The sequence below is a fragment of the Microcebus murinus genome, chromosome 10 (genome assembly GCF_040939455.1).
Source record: "Microcebus murinus isolate Inina chromosome 10, M.murinus_Inina_mat1.0, whole genome shotgun sequence".
Lineage (NCBI taxonomy): Eukaryota > Metazoa > Chordata > Mammalia > Primates > Cheirogaleidae > Microcebus > Microcebus murinus.
In genome coordinates this window covers 17,622,898-17,638,140 of record NC_134113.1, presented here as the reverse complement: position 1 = coordinate 17,638,140, position 15,243 = coordinate 17,622,898, and the positions used below count along the sequence as shown (strand labels likewise).

General features: G+C 38.5%; 1 protein-coding gene across 1 annotated transcript in view; it reads left to right on the top strand.

The window, feature by feature from the left end:
• Positions 1–937: 937 nt before the first annotated feature.
• HCFC2 (host cell factor C2) overlaps positions 938–15,243 on the top strand; it is a 35,491-nt gene continuing 21,185 nt past the window's right edge. Inside the window, exons 1-7 of the mRNA XM_012772717.2 lie at positions 938–1,134; positions 2,668–2,816; positions 3,969–4,129; positions 9,962–10,170; positions 11,879–11,963; positions 13,777–13,883; positions 13,993–14,181. Of these exons, the coding sequence (XP_012628171.1) occupies positions 972–1,134; positions 2,668–2,816; positions 3,969–4,129; positions 9,962–10,170; positions 11,879–11,963; positions 13,777–13,883; positions 13,993–14,181 (1,063 nt within the window). The 5' untranslated portion in view covers positions 938–971. The remainder of the gene's footprint in view (positions 1,135–2,667; positions 2,817–3,968; positions 4,130–9,961; positions 10,171–11,878; positions 11,964–13,776; positions 13,884–13,992; positions 14,182–15,243) is intronic.

Sequence of the window (15,243 nt, the reverse complement as noted above, 5' to 3'; positions counted from 1 at the left end):
GCATATGCCTGCTATATGCAAGAGGCAGTATGATATAGTGGTTAGGCCTGGGGGGTGGTTCTGGAATCATAAGCCCTTTGTTTGAATCCTGGCCCCAGTCTTTATCCCAATCCTTTTTCTGTGTGTCCATCAAAAAATTACTTTACTGCTCTGGGCCTCATTTCTCTATCCATGAAAGGGAGATAACAGTACCAACTCACTGGACTGTTGGAAGGATTATGTGACTTAATACATATAAGGTACTTAGGACAGTGCCTGGCTATAGAAAGCCCTCAGTTGTTAGCTAGTAATAAATCTACACATCATCTCTCACCTGCTTAACTCTAACAAACTAAAAACACCTTTCGTGGCTCACCGTTCCTAAACTTCTTGGCATGGCACCACCCCCAAACCTGACCTCGATTCGCCAGGGCAGGCTTAGCTGCGGCCTTCCTCGGAGGGCCGGAGCCCCAGCCCGCGCGCTCCTGGCGCCTCGCCGCAGCTGGCTCGCGGTCCAGGCTCCCTCCCTCGTTCTCAGCATCCTCTCTGCGAATACAGACCTTCCCAGGCCCCTCCCAGCGCTCCCAGCTCTTCGAACCTCCACTTGAGCTGTTCTCAGGTTGGGTGTTGTAACTGCCTCTAGGATCCGACTCGCCAGCGCGTCCTAGATGCTAAAGTAAAGTGGACATAAAGGGAAATGCTGTACCTTCTCCCGAAAACACTAAACGGGAGGATCTGGTGGGGAGGGAGACTTGGTCGGCAGGTAAGGTCCTTCCACCCTAAGACGCCTTGCCCCGGTGCCCGGCTGGCAACGCCGCCGGCGGGTGGGTGGAGTTGCCCTTCCAGGACCCCGCAGACTTCCAACCTGGCCCCGGGCACCCGCGGTCACGTGACGCCCCCGGCACAGCTGGAGGCGGGTCCCCGCCCTCCCCCGGAGCCCGGCGCTGAGGAGGGCGCGGTGCATTGTGGGCAGAGGGGCGGGGGTTGGGAAGATGGCGGCTCCCAGCCTCCTCAACTGGAGGCGGGTTTCCTCCTTCACGGGGCCGGTCCCCCGCGCCCGGCACGGACACCGGGCCGTGGCCATCCGGGAGCTGATGATCATCTTTGGAGGGGGCAACGAGGGCATCGCGGACGAGCTGCACGTCTACAACACCGGTAGGCGCGGCGGCGGCTCGGCGGCCCCGCCTGCGGGAGCCGCGGAGGGGGAGGGGAGGTGAGGCGGCGGCCGCGGCCCTGACAGCTGTCACCGCCCGGTCATTGCTTTCTCGGCGGCGGCGAGCGCGGCGTGGCAGGACGGCACGGGTCCCGCAGTGTCCCGGACGGCAGCTCGGTGTCCCGGGGCCCGCGGGGCAGAACGGACCCCGAGCGGGGCGCCCTGGTCCTCAGGCGGGCGGTCCCAGACGCCCCCGCTCCGGTGCTGCCGGCGGACGTAGCGGGAGAGACCGTTTCCACCCGCCGGGTCTGTTCCCCCGAGGTCTCCCCAGTCCGAGTCCCGAGATCCCTTCCCTGTCAAAAAACAAAACCCATCCCCAACCAAAGCTCCTTCGGGCCTTTCCCGTCTTTGCCTGCCTTCCTTCCTTCCTTAGGAGGAAAAGAATCTAGAGGGGCGAGGAGGGAAAACGCCAGGCCTTCCCGTACTTTCACCCCAGATACAGCCCATATCGAGCAGGTAGCGATGGAAAGTCCCCCCACTGGCAGCCCTGTAAACTGGCCTTGTTTCTGCTTAGTTGGTGTGTGTGTGCCGACGCTCAGCCGTGCAGCGCTCTTCTGGACTGGTCCTCGGAAAGAGGAGGGTCATAACTTGAGCACCACTACGAATCTGAAGTGCCTCTGGCTACGGAGCTCTGGCTCTGAGTACCTCAGTGGAATAGAAAGGAAATTGGCGTTTCATTCTTCCGCACTTGTAAATAAATACTCCAGCTATAACAAGAAATCTCTTTCCTTGTTGTAAGGCTGACTACCGAACTTTGGGTCTACTTCATGACCACTAACTTCTGTTTGACCAAGCAACTCCATCACAGTCATCATTTAAAGGTTAACAAAATAGTGGAGTCGGAAACTTTTATTTTTTCACCCTCTCCTCCTCCCAGTGCCCCGGCATATGAAGCTAAAAAGTTATCGACAGTTTAACATAGTGTAAAATCCCTGGCTGTGGAACACATTAGACTTGGTTTGAATCTTGCTCTGCCAGTTGCCCAGGATCAGCGCTAAAGTTACCAAACCTTTTTAAGTCTCAGATTTTTCAGTTGTAAAATGGAGATGATGATATCTGGTAGGGTTTATGGAAAAATGGAATGACATGGATCAGGGTATTTCAACAGCGGCACTATTGACATTTTGGGCCATGTACTTCTTTGTTGGAAGTACATGGCCCAAAAAGGGGAGAGTCTCTGCTCTCCCCTTATTGCCCTGTACATTGTAAGATGTTTGGCAGCATCCCTGGCCTTTACTCACTAGATGCCAGCTAACCTCCCTCGGATCCCTTGCTTCCCTCTGCCCCCCCCACAATCCCCCTTGCCAGTTGTGACAATTAAAAATGTCACTAGACATTGCCAAATGTCCCCCTGGAGGGCATAATCATCCCCAGTTGAAAACCACTGATATTGATGATATGTATAAAGTACTTACTCATGATATATGATAACCATTGTTTGCTATAATTGGTTTTAATTTTATTTTGGCAACTAGTTACAAATCAGTGGTTCCTACCAGCTGTTAGAGGAGACATCCCTCCAGGCTGTGCTGCCCATGGATTTGTCTGTGATGGTACCAGAATTTTAGTATTTGGGGGAATGGTTGAATATGGAAGATACAGCAATGAGTTATATGAGTTACAAGTAAGTGTATTTAAATTTTATTATTTCAACCTGAGGCTTTAATAATGATATTGCTAATAATTCTTCAAGAGATTGCAAAATATTTCATTAACATAGTTAAAATAGCATGTGCTTCACATTTTATAGCTTCAAAGAAAATGTTTCCACTTCATTTAAAAGCCACAGTTTCTAATGTGAGTCTTTTTCCCCTACCCAGTAACATTTGTAACATCAGTGTATCTGTTACTTAGCATCAATTGTACAAGTTACATGTTTTGTTTTTTGTGTCCTAGTGCAGTAGTTCTTCAGCTTTAGCTTGCAACAGAAGCAGCTGGAGGATTTGTGAAAAGTGCTGGGGCCTGCTCCCAGAGTTTCTGAGTCAGTATTGTCTGCAATGGGGACATGAGCATTTGCATTTCTACCAAGTTCCCAGCTGATGCTGCTGGTTCCCAGACTATACTTTGAAAACCACTGCTTTAGTGTATAGAATTTGTTACTGTCACAGTAATAATTACTTTTTCCCCCTGGCAATACTTACAAAAAAGAAGGATAACAGTTTCATATAACCTTTCTAAATTTGACTAATATCAAACCAGACTCATACCCCCGGTTGACTCTTCTTCCTGATTGGTGCGTATTTCCGCAGGGCAGAGATCATGAGTGTATCTGCTAATTGACAGATGTGTTATACCTATTTACAAGTAACTCATTTCAAAAATAGTTTCAGCTAAAGAAAACACCCATGGCTAGAGAATACGTTTTAGAGATTGATTTGTTAAATGAGCTTTATGTTTATTTAAAGGTTAAAATATTTGGCATTCATGAATTAACTAATTTCAGAAAGAGAGTCTATATTAATTGCATTTAATATTAAAGTTATGTATGATACTTAGTTTTTCATTTGGACAATACTTTAGAACTGTTAGCATTTATTATCATAAGCTTAGTCTGCCATTGTGGAAATCTGTGAGTATAGAAGACTAACCTGAATTTCTATTGGAACATATATTTCAATTCCAGAAATTAGCTGCTTAGTTGTCATTTGTCCCCAGAGTTGTTTATTTGAACTTTCTGATAGGATTCAGATTAAAATATATTGATATGATATTAGATCATTGACAATACAGGAATGCTTTCCTGATCTTGTCTGAGTATATTTATGTTCTTTTTTAGGCAAGTCGTTGGTTATGGAAAAAAGTGAAGCCCCATCCTCCTTGTTCTGGCTTACCTCCTTGTCCTCGCCTGGGACATAGCTTCTCTTTATATGGTAACAAATGCTATTTGTTTGGTGGCCTGGCAAATGAAAGTGAAGATTCAAACAATAATGTTCCCAGGTATGCTAACTTTTTCAGACCAAATCCTTATCTCATGATTTAGATTAGGAACATTTTATTTCTTCCATCTTTAGTTATTAGAAGAGATGAAGCTTAGCCTTCTTCATTTAAACCTAACAATGAACATATTTGTGTGTGTTTGTGTTTCCCGTAGTCCCTGGAGTATACTATTTTCAAAACTATGCCTTTTCTAATTAGATATCATGTTGTTAAATTGATATTAATATAACTGCTTGTATCAATATATTTGTATATATTGAGCCCTAAGGTATTTTAGCTAAGTCACAAATGGCAATGAAAAGTAACAGATGAATTTTTTTTTTTTGAGACAGAGTCTTGCTTTGTTGCCCAAGCTAGAGTGCAGTGGCACCATCATAACTCACTGCAACCTCAAACTTCTGGGCTCATGCATACTCCTGCCTTATCCTCCAGAGTAGCTGGGACTACAGGCAGGCACTACCACACCTGGATAATTTTTCTATTTTTGTAGATACAGGGTCCCACTGTTGCTCAAGCTGGTCTTGAACTCTTGAGTTTAAGTGATCCTCCCATCTCAGTCTCCCAGAGTGCTTGGATTACAGGCATTAGCCACTATGCCGGCCAACAGATGGGTATTTTAAAATTAGGTTTCTCTGGGAATTTGGTGACAAAAATATACTCTAAGATGAAGACTATCATTTCCATGTTTTGTACAAGAAGCTGTTAGAGTGTTTTATATTACCAAATATTTTTAGAATAACTTCCTTCCTCCTTTTTCCATTACAGAATTAACCCACTACCTGGTTTTCTTCACATAGTGGGTTTTTTGTTTGTTTATTTTTGTTTTTGATTTGAGTTCTAATAAACCTTTACAAAACAGCCAGTAGGCAGATTTGATTCACAGGGTATAGTTTGCTGACACAGGTAGTAGATAATGGGGATATCTACATTGCTGACCCCTATTATAGATAATATTGGTTTTGTTTGCAAAGAACCCCTCATTCCTTTGGGGAATTGTCCTGTATATTGTTCTTTATTTTTAAAAAATAAACTTTGTGTATATTTAAAGTATATAGGATAATGTTATAAGATACATACATAGTAAAATAGTTACTATAGTGGTAACATAGCCATCATTTCACATAGTTACTTATTCCTCCCCCAATCCCCCATGAGCAGCTATAGTCTACTCATTTAGTAAAAATCCTGAATACAGTGCACTTTTATTAACTATAATCCTCATATTGTACATTAGATCTTTCAATTTGTTTATCCTACTTATTTGCTACTTTGTATCCTTTGACCTACATTTCCTTCCCTCTACTCCCACCCTGGTAACCACTGTTTATTTCTATATAATATTCACATAGTGTTTTGATCACATTGTCATTATAGCACTCAGGCTTTGGAGATTTAGAGTCCAAAGTGCTGTTTTCTGATTCAAGGCTTACCATGTGTATCCTTTAGAGCAAGTTATCTAAGCCTGTTTCCTTCACTTTGAAATAGGAGTGATTAAATATCTATCTCACAGCATCGTTATGATAGCTAAGTAAGATAATTGATATAATTTTCAAAGGACTTTCAAGTTGCCATAGCATATAGTACACTAGTTGTTATCACCATTATTTTTACCTACATTAGATTGATGGTGGAGTCTTAGCTTTTTTTTTCCCCCAAACTTTTAAAGATAATATATACTGAAACGTCATAGAAAATTTGGAAACTGGAGAAAAGGAAAAAAAATTATCCTACCACAGTAATTCCTATACTTTTGCTTTTAGCATATGTATTTTTAAAATGTTCCCATTAAACAGCTTTTTAAAATAATACTTGTAAAAATTCAAGAAATTAGAAAGTATACAGTGTTTTTACAACATCACTATCAACTATCATAGGCAAATACACATAATTCAATTTGATGTGCATCTTTTGGGACCTTTCTCATGTAACACATTGCATTAGTCAGCTTTTATTAAGTTATTGTGAATAATGGGGCAAGCTTCTCAAGGTTATGCTGCTTGAGGGGGCAAGTAAGTACAAACAAATGCCTTTTTTCAAAGCTAGTTCTGGTCACATTCCATTGGTCAAAGCAAGCCATATGGCCAAAGATAGAGTCATTCATTGCTCCAGAGGTACATACTCTGCTTACTGGGCTAGAAGAGTTGGAAACGTTCATCCGATCCTCCACACAGACATATCTATTTTCTTTTATGTAAGTGAAATCTCTTTCTTTTTTTCTTAGCAACTTTGGGTGTTTGCTTGTTTGTTTATTTTTATTATGTGTTTGTTTTGTGGCTTTTCCCCTGTTAACAATGTCTCCCTATGGCAGTAGATAAAAATTGACCTTATTCTTTTTAAATACTAAAAAGTAGTCTGAATTATGTCAATTATTTAGCCATTCCTCTACTGGTAAGCATTTAAATATTTCCATTTTTCTACTACTTATAGTCTCTGCACTGTGTGAAGATTTTTTCTTTTAAATTTTTTTATTTCAAAATGTTAAGGGGGTACAAATGTTTTTGTTACATGGATAGCTTTTATAATGCTTTAGTCAGGGCTATAAATGTGCCCATCACCCAATTTTACCTGTTAGGTAGGTTTTTACCCCTAAATATTTTTTCGGCATCAATACTTATAAGTGGAATTGAGAAGATCAAAGGGTGTTTACATTTAAAAGTTTGTTAGACACTCCTGAATCAACCTCCAAAGAGAGAGAACCAATTTATGCTCCCAATGACAATGTATAAGAGATTGTCTCAGTGTTCTTAATTTTTATCAAACTAATTTGTGAAATATATTTCATGGGTTTATTTAGCTTGATTAACTATGTTTTTTTGTTTGTTTGTTTGTTTTTTGAGACAGAGTCTCACTTTGTTGCCCAGGCTAGAGTGAGTGCCATGGCGCCAGCCTAGCTCACAGCAGCCTCAAACTCCTGGGCTCAAGCAATCCTTCTGCCTCAGCCTCCCGAGTAACTGGGACTACAGGCATGTGCCACCATGCCCGGCTAATTTTCTATATATATAAGTTGGCCAATTAATTTCTTTCTATTTATAGTAGAGACGGGGTCCCACTCAGGCTGGTTTTGAACTCCTGACCTCGAGCAATCTGCCCGCCTCAGCCTCCCAGAGTGCTAGGATTACAGGCGTGAGGCACCAGGCCAGGCCTATGCTTTTTTTTTTTTTTGCTTTTTTTGGAGACTGAGCCTTCTCACTTTGTCTCCTGGGCTAGAGTGCTATAGCATCAGACTAGCTCACAGCAACCTGAAGCTTCTGGGCTCAAGCAATCCTCCTGCTTCAGCCTCCCAAGTAGTTGGGCCTACAGGTGTATACCAGCACACCTGGCTAATTTTTACCATTTTTAGTAGAGATGAGGTCTCATTCTTGCTCAGGCTGGTCTAAATTTCCTGACCTCAAGTGATCCTCCTGCCTCAGCTTCCCAGAGTGCTAGGATTACAGGCATGAGCCACCGCACCCAGCCCCATTAACTATTCTTATTGGACATTTGCATGTCCTTTCTGAAATTGCATGTTCATGTCCTTGTTCATTTTTCTTTTATAAAAAATTAAAGTATAAATTATATACCATAAAATTTGTTTTCATATGTACAAATTCACTGATTTTTTTTTTTTAGTAACTTTACATTATTACACAACCTATCACCACAATCCAGTTTTAGAACATTTCCATCACTCCAAAAAGAAATGTTTTGTCCATTTGTAGTCATTAGGCCCCTTCTGGACATTTCATATAAAAGTGATCTTTTGCATCTGGCGTCTTCCACTTAGCATAATGTTTTTGAGGTTCATCCATGTTGTAACATATATCAGATATTTCTTCCTTTTTATTGCTAAAAATATCCATTGTATAGATATACTACATTTTGTTTATTCATTCGTCTGTTGATGGACATTTGGATTATTTTCAGTTTTTGGCTTTTATGAATAATACTGCTATAAACATTTATATACAAGTCTTTGGACATGTTCTCATGTCTTGTTTAGCTAGTTAGCAGTGTAATTGCTTGGTTCTATGGTAAATTTATGTTTAACTTCTTAGGAAACTACCAAACTGTTTTCCAAAGTGACGGTACCATTTTACATTCCTACCAGCAATGTATGAGAGTTTTAATTTCTCCACATCCTGGCTAATGATTGGTATTGTCTGTCTTTTTGAGTGTAGCCATACTAGTGAGTGTAAAGTGATATCTCCTTGTGGTTTTTTTTTTTGTTTGTTTGTTTGTTTTATTTTTATTTATTTATTTATTTTTTTTCTTTTAAGACAACATATTGTGTCCCATCCTTGTGGTTTTAATTTGCGTTTCCCTATATTGGTGAAATTTCTATTTAAATCTCATGTTCATTTTAAAATTGTTTTCTTATTATTGAGTTATAATAGTTCTTTATATATTCTGGATATAACTTTGTGTTTTACTTTTTAATCAGAAATGTGATTGCAGATGTTTTCTTCCAGCCTGTGACTTGTCTTTTTATTTTCTTAATGTTATCTTTTGAAGTGTGACAGGTTTTAATTTTCATAAGTATAATTTATCAGTTTTTTCTTTTATAAATCATGCTTTTAGTGCCATATTTAGGAACTTTTGTCTAACTCAAGGTGAAAATTTTTTCCTCTGTTTTCTTCCAAAAGTTTTATAGTTTTAGCTCTTATTATATCTGTGATTCATTTTGAGTCAGTTTTTGTACACGGGCTAAAATAAGTGTTTATCTTTTTATGTGTGGATATCCAGATGTCTCAACACCATTGATCTTCATTGAATTCTGTTGGCATCTTTGTTGAAAATCAATTGACCATAAATGTTAGGATTTATTTCTGGACTCTCAATTCTATCTAATCTGTTGTTCTTAAACAACAAAATGAAGTGCTAATAATTTTATTTCAATGAGTAACTCTTAAAAGACTCACCCAGATTTCGATAAGAAAATGAACTGGTACATCTCCATTCACAATCATGAGCTGGAGTCTCAATATTTTCCCCCTTACATGGAACCTAGCCACCAAAAATGTACATCCTGAACAACAACAAAAAAACAAGAACATAAAGTAGCTGATTTAATTTTACTTTTTGGATTTGAAATGCTGAGAAGAGCAGGCTTAAATTTCTTATTTGTTGACTGAAAGCTTCAGAACTATTCACTCACTTATCACTGTCAAGGTAATGGGAATAAGAAGACGAATAAAATAGTTTCTTTTAAGAATTTATAATTTTATAAAACAATAGATAATCAAAGGGTTACTCTCATGTCCAGTGCCTCAACTGAGATGGCCTTAGGACAGACTCAACTGGCTCTGTACTCTTTGTGACTACACATGGCCTCTCCAGAGGGTGGTTTTGTGGGAGTTGAATTTCTTACATGATTGTTTCTAATTTCAAGAGTGAGTGTTCTAGTGAAGCTGTATTGGCCTTCTGTGACCCAGCCGTAGAAGTCACATAGTGTCATTTCACTATATACAATTAATTGAAGTAATCACAAACCAGCCCAAAATCCAGGGAAGGAGACATAGACCCAACCCCCTGATGGGAAGAGTGTCAGAGGATTTGCAGCTATGTTTTGAAACCACCACAGTTGTCATTGATGAGTGTGTTGGATAAATGATGGCAGGATTTTTTTTTAAATCTCTTCTGTTTGCTATTAAACCCCAGAACAGTGCCTGGTACATAGTAGTGTTTAATAAGTATGTGTTGATTGAATGAGGTCTGGAGTTTCTCTGTCCTAATGTCTTTCTGCACTATATGAATTCTTCACAGTGAGCACACATTATCTTTAAAAATGGAAACAAAATGCAAGTAAAGGGTATATATTATCTGAATGTTTTAATTTCTTTCATGATATCCTAGATATTTAAATGATTTCTATGAGTTGGAGCTACAGCATGGTTCGGGTGTTGTGGGTTGGAGCATTCCCGTGACTAAAGGGGTTGTGCCTTCTCCAAGAGAATCCCACACAGCTGTTATATATTGCAAAAAAGATTCTGGAAGTCCTAAAATGTATGTTTTTGGCGGAATGTGTGGTGCTCGCCTGGATGACCTATGGCAACTTGACTTAGGTAAGCTTAACTTGATTCAGGCTCAGGAATTGGTTATGATTAATAGGGCAAATTAAAAAAATGCTCTGAAAAATATTTTTTATTGCAATATTTATTTAGTTGTACTTAGCTTTATAATTAGCACTTGTAGCCACGGGGGGCCCTGAGATGTGTTGTGAATGGTTGCTGATAAATCCAGTTGAACAAATGAATAATTAATTTATGACAGTAACTTTCCTGTGTTTCCGATAAGTAGGGTTACCATATATTTTGGTTTTCCTAGGATAGTCCTGGTTTATGCTTATTATCCCATATAATTGTCAATATTACAGTACCCTTTTCACATTGAAAAGTGTCCTGTTAGGGATGATAACTTCATAAGGTTATGCTAGCTATAGGAAATATATCATTACCAATAAATTATTGCCGGTCAGTAAAAAACCTGTAGATGATTTCTTTCTAATGGGATCCTAGGAATGAATGATTAGAGGGTAGTGTGCCTCTCACCTTTGACTATCTTCTACACAATGTGCTCTTATTTAACACATTAACTCACTGCCATGTGAGTTGTATTTAACTCATGCTAGTTTTGAGCCTGGGCTTCATGAAGCATATGTAACTCACATGTCTCTTTACCTTGGGAGCCATAATAACTAATTTTCAAGTTGTATGTAACTCATGCACAGAAAACAGTAAAAAATAAGAAATTTTTCATTAAATTAAAAAGAATCATTTTGTTTTTGAAGTTTTTATTCTTTTTTCATAATAAAACACCATGGCCCCAAGGAAAATATTTTTTTCTAGTGTGGCAATCAATGTATTAAAATGGTAAGATCCCAGCCAGGTGCAGTTGCTCATGTCTGTAATCCTAGCACTCTGGGAGGCCAAGGCAAGAGGATTGCTTGAACTCAGGAGTTCAAAACCAGCCTGAGGAAGAGCAAGACCCAGTGTCTACTAAAAATAGAAAAATTAGCTGGGCATAGTATCGCATGCCTGTAGTCCCAGCTACTTGGGAGGCTGAGGCAAGAGGATTGCTTGGGCCCAGGAGTTTGAGGTTGCAGTGAGCTATGATCACGCCACTAAATTCTAACCAGGGCAACAGAGCAAGATGTCTCAAAATAAATAAATAGAGAGATAGATAGTAAAATCCCTAATATTGTTCTTAATTCAAAATTAGTGGCACCCTGAGTGCACTTTTCCATTAGAAATAAAGTCATCTCTGTATTCATGGAGGATCTGTTACAGAACCTCCTCTTAATACCAACATTCATGGATGCTCAAGTCCCTAATATAAAATAGCATAGTTATTTGCATACTCTCCTGTATTCTTTAAATCATGTCTAGATTACTTGTAATAGATAATACAATGTAAATACCATGTAAATGGTTGTTATACTCTATTGTTTAGGAAATGATGACAAGAAAAACAAGTCTGTACATGTCCAGTACAGACTCGAATTTTTTTTTCTGAATATTTTCGATCCATGGTGGGTTGAATCCACAGGCAAGGGGACCACCAATACAGAGAGTTAACTGTACTAATATTCAAGTGTAAGTAGATTTCTGATTGGCAATTTATGTCAGCTGGAAATGTTTATTTTAAGATGAAGTTCAAATAACTGTTAAAATATTTTTCCTTCATTTTGACAAGTCTTTGATTTATTTTTAAAAATTATGAAGTTGTAATTTGCTGTCATTAAATTGCTAATATAATTATTTTTACTTTTAGAAACCATGTCATGGTCAAAACCAGAAACCAAAGGGACAGTGCCACTTCCACGAAGCCTTCATACAGCTAGTCTTATAGGAAACAAGTATGGTATTTTTTGTATTTTGCTTTTGCTTTTTGAAAACCATCTTGAGAGAGACACACACACAAAGAAAAGTCATGCTACTAGTTTCTTGGGAATAGATTATTCAACTTAAAGTTTTATTGTGCTTATTGAAGCTAAGATAATGTATCTATGGAAGCTAAAATATTTAGTGTGCCATTTTCACACTATCTTTTTTACTTTATATTCCTCACAATACTAGTTTCTTGGAAATAGATTATTAAAATTAGCAAAGTTTGTGCTTACAAAAGCTAAAATAATTTGTCTATGGAGGCCATTTTCCTTTCATGCTATCTCTTTTACTTCTTTACATTCCTCACAATGTCTTGTACAAAGTAGGCTTTATGTAAATGTAAGGCACAGTGTTGTCAAACTTATCTGTCTTCTGTCAGCAGGTTTGGCATACCTACATCACTATTTTTTTTCTACATATATTTGAAAGTGCTTGATTTGTAGCAGGCACATACTTGTAATGATTACACTTTAGATGGCAATATAGAGTTACGGCTGGAATACAGACTCTGTTACCAGATAGCTTGGGTTCAAGTCTCAGCTTTGGTGCTTGTCCTGTATGACCTGAGGCAAATAAACTTAATTTTTCTGTACCTCAGTTTTCTCAAGTATACAGTGAGGATTAAAGTAAAACTTACTTTACAAGGTTGTAATGAAGAGTAAATAGATTAGTACATATAAAGTGCTTAGAACAGTTCCTGGTACATACAGAGTATACCGTAAAGGTTAGCAACCACTACCATAAAGGTTAGCAACCACTACCACAAGTTCCCTTATTTGTGCAACACTTTGCCACAATTAGGAGTACTGTTTAAGTAGAACTTAATGAAGTATTTACTAGTGTAGGAATTTTACCTTAAATGTAATGTTTTAGGAAACTAATATTGTAATTTAGAACCTTACTAGTTCTTTCTTAAAAGTATCCTCAAAACCAAACAGAATGGTCTTTACATTTAAACAAAATCTTATAACATACATTTTGTGTGTGTGTGTGGCAGCAGAACCCTTTTATAAAATGAAATTTTCCACTGGAACCCCAATATAAAAAATAGATTTTAAAAAAAGAGCTCTGGTTGGCATGAGGTTATATGGGCCCTAAGCTCTGCCTGATGAGTCTTTCTTTTCCAGCAGCCATTAGGCTTGTCTCAAGATCTCCTAGGGGATTGATTGCTTGAGCCCAGGAGTTTGAGGTTGCATTGAACTATGATGATGCCACTGAACTCTAGCCCAGGCAACAGAAAGCCCTATCACCAAACTCTAGCCCTATCACCAAAAAGAAAAGAAAAAAAAGAAAGAAAAAAAAAAAAGAACTAGGGCCCTGAGAAATGTAGTTTAAAGTTTTTAAAGTTTTTTATTTAAGTGATATCAGTGACCAAAGTTATATGAAATTTAATCCTCTTTGGTTGCTATGTGCATACAATTCTAAATTTGGCTTTGGATATCATAGATCATTTGAGTATATTTCTGACTGGGTACCCTTAGTACATTATAGATAGTTTTGATTTTCAAATGTATTATAGTTGAAATATTCCTCACTTTAAGTAACTTGCCAGAAAGAAATAGTTTTGATTATCTATTGCTTTATAAAATTGCAAATTCTTGAAAGAAGACTATTTTATTCATCTTCTTATTCCCATTACCTTGACAATGACAAGTGAGTGAATAGTTCTGAAGCTTTCAGTCAACAAATAAGAAATTTAAGCCTACTCTTCTTAGCATTTCAAATCCAAAAAGTAAAATTAAATCAGCTACTTTATGTTCTTGTTTTTTTATTGTTGTTCAGGATGTACATTTTTGGTGGATGGGTTCCACATAAGGGGGAAAATATTGACATGTCACCTCAAGATTGTGAATGGAGATGTACCAGTTCATTTTCTTACCTAAACCTGGGTGAGTCTTTTAAGAATTACTCACTGGAATAAAATTATTAGCAAAAGAACTTTAGTTATTTTGTTGTTTAAGAACAATAGATTAGTCATAGATGTTTCTGTCTTTTTAGATACAGCAGAATGGACCACACTAGTATCAGATTCTCAGGAGGATAAAAAAAATTCAAGACCAAGACCAAGAGCTGGACACTGTGCTGTTGCAATTGGCACACGTTTATATTTTTGGAGTGGAAGAGATGGTTACAAAAAAGCACTGAATAGTCAAGTTTGCTGCAAGGATCTTTGGTATCTTGATACTGGTAGGTAAGAGTATTTAACAAATAAAACTGGTTTTTTTAGGTAAATACTCAAATAATGTCTGTCTTTTGAGACTCACAGTAAATGCCACTGCCTCTCTTTCCCGTAATTAAAAATGAATGGGCCAGGCAAGATGGCTCACACCTGTAATCCCAGCACTCTGGGAGGCCAAGGTGGGGGTGGTGGGGGGGATCACTCAAGGTCAGGAGTTGAAAACCAGCCTGAGCAAGAGCAAGACCCTGTCTCTACTAAAAAGAGAAAGAAATCAATTGGCCAACTAAAAATATATAGAAAAAATTAGCCGAGCATGGTGGCACATGCCTGTAGTCCCAGTTACTCGGGAGGCTGAGGCAGTAGGATTGCCTGAGCCCAGGAGTTTAGGGTTGCTGTGAGCTAGGCTGATGCCATGGCACTCTAGCCTGGGCAACGGAGTGAGGTTCTGTCTCAAAAAAAAAAGAAAAAAATGAGTGGAAGAAATGATATATGTAGATACTCCTCACTCCAGGTAAGCATATTAATTCCCCTGTCCTTGAGTGTAGACTGGATTTAGTGTAGACTGCTTTGCAAACAGTAGAATATGGAAAAGGAAAAATGGTAGCTTTACAGTAGAGAAACCTGGCAAGCACCACCTTAATCAAGTGATCCAGGTTAATGTCACTAGTGATGTCATTTTGATATCATTTATCTTCCTGATATCATGTAATAAGTAGGTACTTCACTTCTGTGGTACTCTTCTCAAAAATTCATAACCCCAGTCTAATCATGAGAAAATATCATATAAACCCACGGGGACATTCTAGATATTATACAGACTATGTGAGCAGTACTCTTTAAAAGTTTCAAAGTGATGAAAAATAAGGGAAAACTAAGAAATAGTCATAAATTGGAGGAGACTAAGGGGACATGCTGACTAAATGCAATGTGAATTCTGGATTGGATACTAGAAAAAAATGACCATTAATTAAAAAACTGGTGAAATCTGAGTAGTCTGTAGTTTAGTTAATAGTATTGTACTTATGGTCATTTCTTAGTTTTAAAGAATTTGTTAATATTGGTGGGAGCTG